Genomic DNA, 15,218 nt, shown 5'->3' on the forward strand with positions numbered 1-15,218 from the left:
TCTCCTGCATCAGAGCCTCATCTATATACAACAGGAGCCTACCTCCACTCCTGACACACTGCTTTGGATCTTGGATGCAACAAAACCGTCCTGTGGTAAAAAAAAACTTGATACATTTACAAAAATATGACAAACACCTGTGTTAAGTGACCATTTTCTCTGAGATTTTATAGGCTAAACTGTTTCATTTGAAGAATTCTAATGGAATTGCACTCTTGCACTCTGTTACACATATCATGCTTTCATAAGTGAGAAGAATTAATGTCCAAAATACTTAAATTGCTAAAAACTACAAAGGCTGCACACTTGCGGAGCAAGTGCAAAGGAGCTTGAAAAATAGCTCTAAATGGAAATCCGAATAGGCAGGCAGCAGATATTAAATCAAATGCCAGTCATTTCATTTACACAGGCAATGAATGCATAACATTCACTTATTGAAAGTCATGAGATCTAACATGATCTTAAAGAGTTACAGGTTCAAAGTGCAAAAAGAAACACCACATTTCTATGACCTGTTATAACAGTAAGATAACCCAGGTCACCGCGAACTCCAGTTTAAAACAGGTTCTGTTCTAACCTAAGAAAAATAAATATGATTTGGTAACTAGTGCACAAGATACCTTGGGTTGCAACATGAAAGATAGAGACAATGGAGCCTAAATTACACAGCATTTTCATCTCTCTTTAAAAAGATGAATGGGAAAAATTGATAATTAGCAATTTGAGTAGACTATTGGTACAGATAATACTGCTGTCTTGAGCAATTACACCTTTCAAAAAGAAAACGTACAAAGCCATTTCTTCATGTGGACTGAGCAGAAAGAAGCAGCCAGTGATGTGTGCCAATGGTAAATTTATTTTGGATTGTCTTGAATGTCCATGCATTCAAATTTGGTATTTCACACCCAGCACATACTACGTCATCTTACGATTTTGTCTCATTCTCTCACTCTTGCACCTAAAACCCAGCAGTCGAAGCCTTTGCAGAACCACTGCTTCATCTAGCATGATCCATACTCACTTATGCCCTAAGATGGGAAACAGGAGGCTTTCTGTTTGTTCACATGGTTTTTGGTCGGTATTGGTTACATAATAATTACTTTAATTTTATTCAAAGATTCGAGACTGGAATATTCCTTTTGTCAACAAAAAGACTTGCTTACTCTTTCACTAGCTTCTGTATGTAATGCCTTAAGTGTTGTAAGGAAGTCACCCATTTAACTATCATGAGACTTTTCAGCAGACCTGGATAGACAACTCATTTCCATCTAAATGCTTTGGGACTCCTGGAGCAAAAAAACCCACTTGTTTGTATCTCCTCTACATATTTAAATCACCTTTGAAATCTTGTGCAATGTTTATGAAACAGCATTGCAATCAGAGGAAGTGTTTTTTCTCTGCTACTATATCAAATCATAAATACATTTCAAAATAAAGTCTTAGAGTCTAATAAAGTCTTCTCTTATTTCAGTGCTGTGGAGTCTTGCCTGGCATGAACACAGAAGACATAAATAGAAGAAGTACAACTTTCCAATATATTCCAAATACTTTAACCAGCATTTGTTCAAAATGACTGATTTTTGCAGTACAGATTTCCAATGCTACTATATGACTACTTGGGCAGTCAGCAAGGAGGTCCCAGCAGTTCTCCAGCCTTCTGTCAAAAGGCTTACTATGCGAGTAATACTGTCTGCAGAGATTATTGATGGGTGCAGGTTCTCACAGCCATACTATTCTATGGGAAGCCCCTAGAATATTAGTGAGTAGCTGCATGAAGATACCTTGAAGGGGAAACCTCATCAAGAGAAAGAGGTTACTTTCTATGGAGAAAGGTAGAGAACCAAGAACAGGAAGAGGGGAGTTTGGAGCCATTTCAGCCATTTTCCTTGAGGGGTACAGAAATCTGAGCAACAGCCTCATCCCACTGGCTCTGTGAAAAAAGTATTGGGGTTTAAACCAAAATAGGGAGCAGAAAGGACACTTAACTTTCTCTTCGTGCACTCATACTCACATGATCAATGACAAACATTTTCATCTGTATTGAGAAAACTATGCAGCTGCATGGCTGGAAACCATGCCACTGAAGGAGTTGCAGCAGCCAATTTTATCAGGTGACAAGAAGCTTTCTTGGCCACAGAGAAATTCACACCTCTTTAAAATTACTTCCTGAAGAACAGTAATGATCACTTCCCTGGTGACTGACCCTCAGGACATACAGATTTGGAAATTAGGTGTTGCATTTAACAAAAGGAACAATGAACAGAAGTGCAGAGCTGACCAATGGCGGGAGAGACGCCAAACACATTAAGCATCAGCCTACAGCACATCAGCAGTGATTAGACAATCACAATTTAAAGACTGAGGACTGTAGGCACCTCACCTCACTGCAATGTTACATGTTGGGAAAAAAAAATCTTTAAGTATCCTCACATACCACAGCTCATTTCAAAAGCATACCAAAGGAAGGTTCCCTACCATCATATCCCAGTTGAGTTTCTCCCCTTTAGAAAGGTCTCTGTTACTTCCAAAAAAAACCCAAACAAGTTACTTGAAATAAAACCCTGTGTTTCATCCATGACACAAAGAGCAAGATTCCTCAAAATTCCATGGCAGAATTTACAGCACCACTGCTTAGATTATACACACAACTTCCAGTCTCCACTGGGTCAATCTGTTCCCACACCTTTGATAAATAACATAGAGAATAAAAATTTTCAGCTCCCCTGAAGTTGCTGAATAGAACTTAAGGACTAAGCTGGCAAAAAAACCAAGAAAGGATATAAAGGTATACGCACAGGATGATAAATGTGACTGGAACCAGTGGAAAAACAGATAAAGAGACCTACAGTGTTTGTTCAGGCAAGTTATGTAAGAAGAAGCAATAGCACGTGCCCAAAGAAAAAGTTCAAGGAAAGGTCACCTTTAATATTGAAGCATTCAGTGCATACAACCACCAGAGACCCCTCTCAATAAATCTCCAGAACCATAAAAGGACTTTCAGGAGGCGGATGCATGTAAAATATTTCTAGGAAAGTGATGCTTATGTATTAGATAAGAAACACGTTTTAATGAATATATATGATTATGATAAGCACCTTGTTGTAAAGTCTCACAACATATGCAGAACGAGGAGAGATCAGCTGCATGTCCTGTGCAGATAAAGAATGCCTGCTTTCTATTGTTTCAAATTGTATTAGAAAGTTTATTCCATCCAATTTTGGACTGCCTTCCTTCTGGTCGACCACGAGTTTACATGACATGCATTACAACACATATCAAGCAGCCCAAGATGCAGATCAGCCTTCATTATTTCAGCAGCAGCACAAACTGGTGAAGAGCAGGGCTGAAGGAATGATGCAACAGCACAGAAACCAGACTCTTTCTTTATTGTAAAACTCACAGCAGGACACCATGCAACTAAACTGACTTTTCCATGCTAGATTATTTTGCCAGAGAAGATGAAATGGTCACCCTGGACTTGCTGACAGATTTGAGGGTGTCAGCAAGAAGAGATCATAAGGAGGGAACGGCGGAGAGACTAAAGTAACATCTTATTCACCTTAAAAAAGAAGAATCGGCGATTTCGAATTATTACCACCTTTTATTTGGGAAAAAATGTGGGGGTTTTTTTCTTTTTTAACTGTCTGGGGCCGTTTCTTGGTTGTTTTTTGAATCCTTACTTCAAGTTTCATCATTGTATCCAGAGAGCAGAAGCACTTCAGCTTGTCCCTGCTCTAAATGTAACCAGCCACTTGGTTTCTTGCTGGAAATGGCAATGATGTACCCATCATTGAGTAAACCTGTCAAGATTTACAGCCATAAAACCCACTTAAGGAAGGAAAAGCAGACATTTTCAGAAATACAATAATCTCAGCACATCTCTGTTGAGAAACATTTCTTGAGACAAGAAAATGTGCAAAAACAGCTCAATGGAACCATCATTGCAATCAGCTATTGCAGAAAATGTCAAAGGCACTGACTGGCTCCACTACTGTAGTGGCAGCTGAACACCCAGCTCCCAGTTGTAATTCCTGTGTGCAGCAGCCTGACTACTCACGTTTACCTGATGTAAGATTTCATACCAAATATCCCACCTCCCTGTAGTCCCTTTTTTTCATTCTACATTAATATTTGGCTCATATGAAGCCTGAAAGGACCACTGTCGACGGTTGGTCACAAGGTTTTCAGGGTGAAGGAAGAGACGAGATGGGCTCCATGATCAGAAGGCTTGATTTATTATGTTATGATATATATATATATATTACATTATAACTATACTAAAAGAAAAAGAAAAAGAGAGTTTCCAGAAGCTGCTAACTACCTAAGAATAGAAAGTAAAGAATGATCAACAAACCTTGCTCTCTCGGACTGTGTCCGAGAGAGCTCAGTTCTGGATTGGCCATTATTTCCAAACACTCAATCTGGGCCAATCCAGAACTGACCTGTTGCATTCCACAGAAGCAGATAACCTATTGTTTACCTTTTGTTTCTGGGGCCTCAGCTTCCCAGAAGGAAAAAATCCTAAAGAAAGGATTTTTGTGAAAAGGATGTCTGTGACAGACCACCAAACCCTGAACCAGTTTACCGGAAACCTATAGGCATAAGGCAAGAAATACAGACAGGTGCCTTTGTGGTCTTGGAAAACAAAGAGCTGAAACACGATAGAGATATATATATACACACACACACAAATATGCTCATACACACCAGCACACAGACAAGGCTACGGAAAACAAGACAGCTCTCATGTCAGAAGTACATTAGGTGAGTATCAGGCCCACAAGCAATGAAGAGCAAGAGTTCCCTGAATACCTTCAAATTCTTGAGAGCATATTAACATATTAAACAATTTTAGATGGGCAGGAGCCCTACCAGCCTCAGATTGGATCAATCACATTTTTGCAGATTCATATAGTGCTAAACTCACTGGGCAAGTCTTCATTGTCCAAAATATCACTGTCTACAGTTAAATTATTTTAACTACTTCCCATTGCAGTGTACGGACCCAACTGACATGAGAAAACTGAAATCATAGCTCTTCCTTGGGTATATAAAAGTCACAAGAAGAAAGAAAAAAAACTTGACACACAAGAACAAACAATAACCCTGACTCTTAAGAGGAGCTTCTTCAGAAAACTGGAAGAAGACTGCATATACTTTTAAGAGATTCATTAATGACCTTCAGGATGCACACACACATTACAAGCACAACTGCACATAGCACACTAGAATCAAGGGAAGTATAAAAATACTCTTCTCCCAACTTGTTATCCCAGTGTCATTTGGGAACAGGATTTTGAAGTACCCATGAAAACAAACTTCCTGGTCTCACAATGAAAAGAGGAGCATTCCCATCAGTGGTGACAATCCCACCCTGATGATTTCTGACTGTGCTGATGCTTACAATATTAAGCTGCCCTTAACCCTTTTGGGTGTTAGGCATAACAACTTTTTTATTTAAAAACAGTTAATGATCTTAGATGTTTGGTTGGTTTGGTATTTTTTCTTCTGGTGCCACAGCAAAGGCACCATGAATCAGCTCCATTAAAAAAAAATGGAATTTACATAACTGGAGATTTTAATTTGAGCACCAGACTTCTAACAGATCCCTGCCTTTAGACAGATGCCCAACGAAGTCCAGCATGTTTCTAAATGAAGTGGGGCTATCTCAAAGACTCCTCCTTAGTCCACCTTCCCTTCCAAAAATACCACACCAGCAGGTGCTATATGAAGATAATTCATTTTATCAATCAGAATGACAGATACTTACATAAAAAGCAACAAATTCTACCACTTTTTCCCCAACACACTACAGTAGATCAGCATTTCATTCACACCCTTGTGAATCCCCAGCACTTTGTGTTGAATAGAAGTTCCTTTCAGCCTTTGCACCGTTCATTGACTCCTGACCTAAGTTAAGCACTGCCTTAAACTGAGATCTTTTCTTCTCTCAGGGTGCTTTTCCTCTATGAAATCTTCTTGTAAGTCCCTAGAAATGAATGCTCCATGAAAGCCACTATGGAGAAAGGCAGAGCATAGAACTAATTATGAACTAAAGGGTGTGAAAGAAATTCATTTTTAAAGAACTGTATGCCAGAATGAATAATTTATTTAAACCACAGTGCACCAAAGTTCCAACATCAATAGCTGAATATCTAAGTATAAAAAGATAAAGACATGCTTTGTGGATGCTTACTGGCAGCAGTGGGTGCTACTCACATTAGAAGGGCACCAGATGACACTAGCTAGGTCCAATTAAGAGAAATCACTTTTAATTCTAACAAAGAGCCTCTAACCTAGGCAACAAACAGACTATGTTCCAATGCTCTTTTCAATCAACAGGAAAACAAGAAGCTCGCCAGTTTCACAAATTTTTGGATGTAGATAAACTTTCTTTCTTCGGCCTTTTCTGTTTGTTTGTTTGTTTTGTTTTTTTTTAAGTTACACAGACATTTCCTCTACGATTTGGAAGCGTCTCTTCAGCCTCCGAAGGAATTTTGTCCCTCGCCAGGCAGAGTGCGGATAGTTTAGCTCCGTGGACGCTGAGTGTGCTGCTCTCGGTGGAAGCTACCGGTATTAGAAACATTTCCCATTAACACGGCAAAACCCATCATCATTCGTACCCCGTGCGCTTTTTCGTACGCAGTCCGGACGATGAGCTGCTAAATATTCCCGCGAGGAAGTGGGCCGGCTGGCGCTTGAGGACAATTAGGTCACAATGCCAAGAGCCGGCTGCCAGCCCAGAAAGGACATCCCCGTGTTAAAACGCCTCCCAGCGCGGGGCCCCCTGCTCACATTAGAGAAATCCTTCGCGCACAAGGGGCGCGGAGCCCACAGCTCTGCCTCCAACGTACCCACACGAAGAGGTGGACCGAGTGCGGGGAGAGACCCCGCAGTCCAGGGCGGAGGCGCCCCTTCGCGGCCCGTGCGAGGGGCCTCGGGTCCTGCCGCGCCGCTGCGGGAGAGGCGGCTGCCAGGAGGGATGGATATCCCGGCAGCGACCGCCGGGCCGCATCCCCGCCGCCACCCGCGCCCTCGCCTATCCCGGGCACGCAGGGGCCGTGCTACTCACCACCGTGTGCTATCATGGTAGTGCTGCAGCACCGAGTACCCAAAGAAGGAGCCGTTGGGACCCCGGAAAATCACGGGGCGACCCACATCTACGTTGTAGGAGCGCACCACGGCCACCCACAGGAGCGTCCACAGAACCCGCGCTCCGCGCTGCCGCGCCTCCGGCATCGTGCGAGTCCTGAGACAGCCGCCCGTACCGGGGCCGCTAAGTGCTGAACTCCGGCCCACCGACCCCACCCTGCTCCCGGCGCCGACTCCAAGGTGGCGTGTCCGGGCGCGGCGCTTTTGTGCCCGCCCCGCGTCCCGTCTCGGCCCGGCCCGGCCCCGCCGCGCCCCGCGGGCACCGCGCGCCCTCCGCCTTGGCCGGCCGTGGCGCCGGCACCCCCTGGCGGCCCTGGGCGGTACCTGCCGTGCCGCCCCGTGCTGCGCCGTGCCGCGCCGTGCCGCGCCCTTCCGCGCCGTGCCGCGCCGTGCCGTGCCGCGCCGCGCCGCGCCCGACCTCGCCGCCCGTCGGCCCCGAAACGCGCTGTTCTTGGCTCTGCCGCCCAGCTCCTCCCGCCACGGCACCCGCGCGTGTCCCGCGCGGCCCCACAGCCTCCCCATCGGTGTCCCTCTCTTCCACGAAACTGCCTGTCAGCTATGACTTTCTTTCATTTTTCCATCTACTCCCCTTCTCACGCAGCCCCTCCCCCGGTCGGCGCCTGGAGGGGGAAGAGGGAAATCACAAAGTCTAGGGCAGACAGACATGGAGGAATCAGTCCTGGCTTCCAGTAGTTTGAGGCTATCAGCTCTGCTTGAATCTGGCCCGCGGAGAGGAATGCTTCGTGAGTGACAGATGAAAGATCTGATTTGCATCACGCCGAAACGCACGGGAGATTTTCTTGGGAAAAGGGAAGCCATGATGAGAGGCAGCGTCTTTTTTCAGGGCAGAAGAAATGAAAATACTTCGGGTGAAAAAATCAGGCCAGTGTTTTCCGGCAAAAGTACTTCAGGTCTGAAAAAGAAACAGCAACCTTCGTGGCTAAGTAAAAGCTGAAAATAATTGTTCTAATACTTGAAAAGTTTGAAAATCTGAGAGCAAAAATAATCAGTCAAACATGCACTAATAGATGAGCAAGAGCAAAGGCAAGAGGTCTACTCCAGAGGATGATACAAGGGTGATCATCAGTCTGTAGGAAAAGGGGAGGGGAGTTAGGTGCTATAAAACCCTTGGGTTCACAAAGCCCATCCTTTTATTAAAGTGAAAAGCAGTATATTTTATACTCAAAATTCACGTGTTTAGATCCTTCGGAGGACCAAGCCCAGAATCTCAGAGGAGAAATAGTTTCTCACAGATAATTGTGACGTTCATATGTTTCTGTTAGCCTTGGCTTTGCCTATTTAATTCCATGTACAGCCCTCATACATAAGAAGGTGCACCAGGAGAAGCAGAGTAAGTCCTGGGAAACACAAGAATAGAGGGGCCAGGAACTCTGATACTACGGGAACTGCTACTTGTGGCAGGTCACTGGAGATTTGCAGCCAGATCCAGTACTTCTTGCATATGCACACAAGAGTTAATGCATAATTTGCTTCTGATGACACCAGTGATCTCCAGGAAAGAGTGCTGCATGTTGAGGCTCTTGGAAAGCTGTCATGGAAAAACACTTTTGCAAGTCAAATCTTCTTGCAGTGAAGGAAGTTCTTGGTGAAAGAGTAATTCTTTTTCTGCAAACAGTTTGTACCAGGATTTTTTTTCAGTGAGGAAGGAATTCTGGGGTAAGCTGCTTCATAGTATCCATGTGGCTCTTTCAAATACATAGCCTGTTTCTGCAAGGGAACATCCTCACCAGGAAGAAGATTGATCTCAATCATTGCTTTTGAGCATCATCCTCAGAGCAAGTGCTCTGTGCCACATGTACATGTTGCTGTTTAGAAACTGCCATTTTTGATGTTCACTGTGATGCCAGAAAGCAAACATTAACATAGAAAATTTCAGAGACAGGTTAAATAGAGAAGTAAAAATTACAGAATTTGGTGGTGGGAAAAAAAAAAAGAATGGATGTTTCCAGTCACCAAGGTGTTTTATATTGGCCATGTAAAGCTTAGTGTTATAATTATTTAGTGTCCTTGTTCAAGGTGGCTTGTGAAAAGGTTGGAGTGGTGTGAGTCTTCCTTCATCTAACTGTGACCAGGGTTATGAAGAAGTGAAAATTTTTCAGTCAAGTCTGAGTGGTACAATGCTCACTATCAAATAAAAAGGGAAAGTCACTTTTTCAGTAAATTCAGCCTTAAGTGTATGATCAAACTGCAAGAATTGATTTGTTTATTGGTGCATCACGTGAAAACAGCAGGGCATTTATGTCATATTAGCAGGGAGATTTATAACATTTAATAGAAAGATTTTCACAGGGATTTAATAACTGTGCAATCAATATGGATAAAAGTAATCTGATTTAGGCAGAAAGTCAATACACCTCAATTAAGCAAATTCCACAAATGACACGCAATCATTAGCACTACAAAGCCACATCTCTGCCTTTTGAAGCAAGAAAGCGTTGGGGATTTTCAATTAATTACCTGGGCACTAAATGGTGCTCAGACAGCTCTCAAACCGAGTTAAAGGAAATGTGGATGATACGCTAGAGAGAGCAATGTGTTCATCCTTCTCCAGAGGGAGGAGGGAAGCAAAGCAACTAGATGAGGTGAATGGAACACTTGTCTTTCATCTTGTAGAGTGCTCTCGGGAGGACTTATTTCAACTAGAAGTGAAACACAAAAAATTGTGTCAGTCTATAAAAATGTCAGCTCTCCATTCTTTGCAAGTAAGAGTATCCAGGGAAAGGCTAGGAATATGGTACTTCCATCCTTTTCTTTCTTTTATTGCACATCCAAATACTGAAGTCATCTCACAACATTTAATCCAACAGGAATTTTGTCAGTCCAAACAGAAACAAAAACAGAAACTGCCTGTCTCAGTGGCATATATTTAGCTGATAAAATTCTGGCATGACATTTATGAAAGCAATGGGGCATCCAACTGCAGCGTCAAGGACAATAAAAATTACAGTTAAATTAATATGATGGTAAAATGAAGGGGTGAGAACAGAGAATAATACATTAAATCATATACCATAGAATTCTCTCCTCACTGAACCCAAATCCTGGTGCAAACCTTGTGTGAAGGAACCATTCAAACCAGGAATACCTATAATAGGCACTTCTATATCTCTGTTCTCACTGTGTGAGCCTTGATGTTTGTATCATCTAGAGAAGCTCCATATCTGCGCCATAGGGCTAATTTGTACTTTACACCTAACTATATTAATTAAACACTGTATTTAGGCAAGACTCAGTCTCCAGATTAGTTTATAAATTAGAAACATTATCTGTAAATTGAGAATCAACAGTGAAGTAGCACCCTTGACAATACATTTTAATTAATAATAGAGCTTAGGAAAAGAATGTCCAATGCAATAAAATTGTGGCTGTGGAAAGAAAGTGAAAATTAAAACAAATGCCCTATGTCTTCATTGCTTAAAGATTCAGCTATGTACAGACTCCGTTCATCAAGCGTAAGCACTAACAGATAAGTTGTCTTCCTGAAAGCTTCTCCACCCCAAATGGCACTTCAAAGATAATTTTTTATATATATATATATATATATATATATATATATATATGAAGATAAATTTGTTCCTGTACTGCACATAGTGAATTCAACATTGGTTTCCTTATTTTTACCAATACCTTACTTAATTTGAAGTTAATTCTTCACACATAATTCTACTTATCATTTGCCTTTCTTTGCATTTGTATCGAAATATTGCTGAGGTTGAAATTTTACCGTCTGTTTCCAAACAGTTTCTATGCACAAATAACTTCATTTTCACTTCCCACAGGCACCTACAACTAACAGCTGCTGTAAACTTATTTAACAATCTTTTTTGAGCCCTACTTGTTTGGGTGCAGATTTCTCTTCCTGGCCCTCAGCTCCCTCCTGCTTGCTCTTGGCCACAGGTGGGGAGAGGATGGCTGCTGAGTGGGGATGGGATGACACCTCCTTCTCCCACCCTGGCATCCATCAGCCAGGACATGGTAACAATTGACAGGACATCCCATAATCTCATTAATACAAAGGCTGTGCCTCTCCCCATCATTATTCATATGGTTATGTCAGTACATGCTCAGTATTAAGGAGGTTTTTACTGAACTTGTGTTAAAGGTTTCCCATTGCAGTGGTGAGCCTTGCTGATTGTTGCCATGCATTCTTTGTATTTCTATGGCAGGTGCTCAATGCAAGGAAATCAGTAACTCTATAAATCAGGTTCTAATGATAATACTGCAGCTTATTTTCAGTCAGTTCCCACAGAACTCTCTGATCTAACCCACCTACAGACTCAGCTGAAAAGAGTTCAGGAGACCAAACTTAGATGAGATGTTTTCCTCACACTTCTCATAGCTCTTCTTGCCTACCAAGTAAAGAGCATCCTCTTAAATTCTTCTTCCACTACGGCTTCATTCTAAAGACAGATTGTGCTTGCCTCTCCATTGAAGGAGAGGAAATGCTACCAACTTTCGTTGCACTGCAAGGACAGTGGGAGAGACTTCTCTTTCTTTTCAAGGCCTCATCACTGTTGAAGTTGTCTGAGAGAGGGGTGTTCCTTTGTAAGGAATATATAAAAGGAGTAACTGTAAAATACCAAAATATTTATATATATAAATAAAATATTAGCAATATAAGGTATTTTGGCTAAGGAGGAAACTCTCACTTGCCTACCAGAGAACTAGCCTGTCAATTACTACAGCCACACTGAGAGGAACTGACTACATTTCTACTAGTGTGATTTCAGTCTGTCAGACATCAAATCACTTCAAGTATATAGACTTAGAGGCAAAATCTAGACTGCTGTTGTACAAACTATACCTTTCTACATTATTCCCATTAAATTAAGGAGATGTCGCCCTCAATTTCTGCATCAAATGCAAGACTAATTACTTTTGTTGGATAACATGTTCAGGTTGAGTTCACATCTGTGATCCTGCCCTAGGTGGTTTAACCCTCAGGCCACTGAAAAACTGAGTGAGGTGCTTACACTGATCTCCTCACATAATATATCAATTTAATTCCTGCTTGTCTCTTCTTTCATTGTCTGTAGGTAGCTCTCCAGCTAGAGTAAATAGATAAGAAGGAAAATTATTTTCTTGCTGGTTCTGTTATTCACTGTTGTTAGCTCTTCAGCCACTGTCTCTTACCTTTTTCATAGATCTCTGCTAGGATTTTCCAAACAGATTGAGAATCCTAGAAGTTTCACCTGCATGGAAGACAGAATCACAGAATCAATTAAGTTGGAAAAGACCTCTGAGATCATCAAGTCCAACCTATGACTGAAGACTACCTTGCCAGCTAAACCATGGCCATGAGTACCACATCCAGTCTTTCCTCAAACACCTCAGGGACAGTGACTCCACCATCTCCTGGGCAACCCATTCCAATATCTAATCACCTTTTCTGTGAAGAATTTCTTACTAATGTCCAAACTAAGCCTCCCCAGGCAATACATAGGACTATGTCCTCTCATCCTGTCTCTTGCTGACTGGCTGTAGAGAACAATAAGGTCACCCACAAGTGTCCTTTTCTGCAGGCTAAACAACTCCATTTCCCTCAGCTGCTCTTCACAAGGCTTGTTTTCCAGACCCTTCATCTTCGTTACCCTTCTCTGGACTTATTCCACTACTTCAACATCTTCCTAAATTGAAGGGCCCAGCACTGGACACAGCACTTGAGGTGCTGCCTCAACTATGCTAAGCTTCCCTGGTCCTGCTGGCACACCATTGTCGATACAGGCGAGGATGCCATTGGCCCTCTTGGCCACCAGGGCACACTCCTGGCTCCATGTTCAGCTGCTGTTGACCAGCACCCCAAGGTCCTTTCCCACCAGGCAGCATTCCAGCCACTCTATCCCCAGCCTGTAGCACTGCCTGGGGTTGTTGTGGCTAAAGTGCAGGACCCAGCAGTTGGTCTTGATGAACCTCATGCCATTGGTCTCGACCCATCAATCCAGCCTGTCCAGAACCCTCTGCAGAGACTTTTTGCTCTCCAGCAGATCAACACTCCAACACAACCTAGTATCTATGAATCTGCTGCTGGTAGACTCAATCCCCTCATCCAGATCATTAATAAAGATATTAAAGAGGACTTGTCCCTACACAGATCGATAGGGTGTACCACTAGTGACCAGATGCCAACTGGTCCATTGCAAATCTTGGAAGGTACAGAACCTGGTGATTTAATTAAAAAATCACCTTCCAGCTAAAAGACTAGAGTGGAAAGAGAATTTTCAGAGCCTCATATACAAAAATTAATTGTCACTCCATAGGTATTTAAGGGATTTATTTTCTTAAATTGTACTCTTTTAGCAGCAATCCAGTTTTAGCGTACCAGCCATTATTCTATTGTCTTGAAAAGTATACATTAACACTGCACTTAAACACTTGGCCTGGCTTTCAGTACTGGGATTTATTTCAGTCTGATTTATGGTAAATTTGTGCCATAAATGCATCATATTTATCAAATATTTATCACATGTTTTATACCAGTAACTGAAGGAATTTATCTGAGCCAAGTAAAAGAAACATAAATCCATCAGGTATTGTAAAAGCAGGGCCCCCAAAGAAGGGAGAAATGATGCATCTGACTCTATTGATATCAGAAGGCTAGTTAATTACTTTATTATACTATATTATTCTATATTATATTACACTATATTACACTACATCTAAACGGAATCTGCATAAGCACTCACCTCAACTGAACAGAATCTTGTGACTGTCTGCTGACCGACAGTCTGCACACACACTTGGCCCTGATAGGCCAAGGAAACAAAACACCATCACTCTGGATAAACAATATTGCATTCTACTTTTGCACAAACACAGGCACAGCAAATGAGATAAGAATTGTTTTTTCTTCCTCTGAGGTTCCTTACTGTGATTCCCAGAAAATATCCTTGGGGAGTTGTGCCTTGCTTTTCTCTGTAAAGAGAAATGCAGCCACAATGAGGCAAATTTTTGTTATTTGCTTGGGGGTTTTTTTCTTTCTTTAGTAGATCCAGGTTTCTGCATTTTCATACTCATGTAACAGACCTCTATTCAACAGTCTCTATTCAACTGTGGCATGTGCTTTATTTAAGTACATGCTTAAATATGAGAATATGCTTGTACCTTATTGACCTAAGGGGAACTCGATGGCAGACCTGAAGCCAAGCACATGTTTGGGGTGAACAGGTATAGTGGCTAACAGCTGGCCTGGAGGCCTTACAGTTTTAATTAATCCCAATTTTAAATTTATAATTTAAATGTAAGTAATTATATAAAAATTACCCTAATTTTATAGTTTGACTGCTCTGGGCTGTTGGGGAGCAGGTCTAGGACATTGGGGGCAGGAGCAGCCATTGCCCAGTTAGTCAGGTAGCAACTAATTTAGCCAATCAGAAAAAACCGTGTGGACTTCCAAAACTGCATAAGGCAAACAGCTCTCAATAAAAGTCGGCTATTGTCACATGAACATGGAGTTTTGTGTCATCACTTCCATCTCAACTGCAATGAGTGGTGAACCCAAACATGATTAGCAATAGCCCGGCCGTGGGGATAGTGGCAGAGATGGAACCCCAGTGGGACTCTGAGACAGCTGCCAACAGCCAAGAGCTGCAGAGGAAGGCAGCTGGAAGAGCTGCAGAGGTCCGGACCTTGGAAATAGAAGCTGCAGGGGACCTTTGTAAATAGAAGACTTTAATAAAAAGAAGAAGCAACTGGAGAAGTGGGAATGCAATTTTCTACAGAGAAGTGGCTCAGAGCCATGGATTACACACAGCTGCAAGAGCCGCAGCAGAGACACCACGGACACTACCCACTGGAGAAGCAGCAGAGAGAGTGAGTGAAACCTTGGGCGTGTGGGCTGGGAGGATAGGCAGGAAGCCGAGGGATGGAAGGCCACTATCAGGTACACCTCTCCCTGTGGCACCACCCAGCCACACTGCTGCCGAAGCTCCCCCACCGCCACTATTGGCAATGCCTGTCTCGTGGGCAGGTTCACCCATACTGCAAGTGCCTGAGCCGCCGCTGCTGGCATCAAGTGTGCAGGCACAGCGCCTGAGCCCGCGCACACC

The 15,218-nt window shown here is 42.7% G+C and overlaps 1 protein-coding gene across 1 annotated transcript in view; it reads right to left on the reverse strand.

Moving 5' to 3' along the window:
• Positions 1-7,359, reverse strand: part of ITGA9 (integrin subunit alpha 9) — a 246,282-nt gene extending 238,923 nt beyond the window's left edge. The window contains exon 1 of the mRNA XM_030971864.1: positions 7,073-7,359. Within this exon, the coding sequence (XP_030827724.1) occupies positions 7,073-7,239 (167 nt within the window). The 5' untranslated portion in view covers positions 7,240-7,359. The remainder of the gene's footprint in view (positions 1-7,072) is intronic.
• Between the last annotated feature and the right edge of the window lie 7,859 nt (positions 7,360-15,218).

This window comes from Camarhynchus parvulus, chromosome 2, assembly GCF_901933205.1.
Source record: "Camarhynchus parvulus chromosome 2, STF_HiC, whole genome shotgun sequence".
Taxonomy (NCBI): Eukaryota; Metazoa; Chordata; class Aves; order Passeriformes; family Thraupidae; genus Camarhynchus; species Camarhynchus parvulus.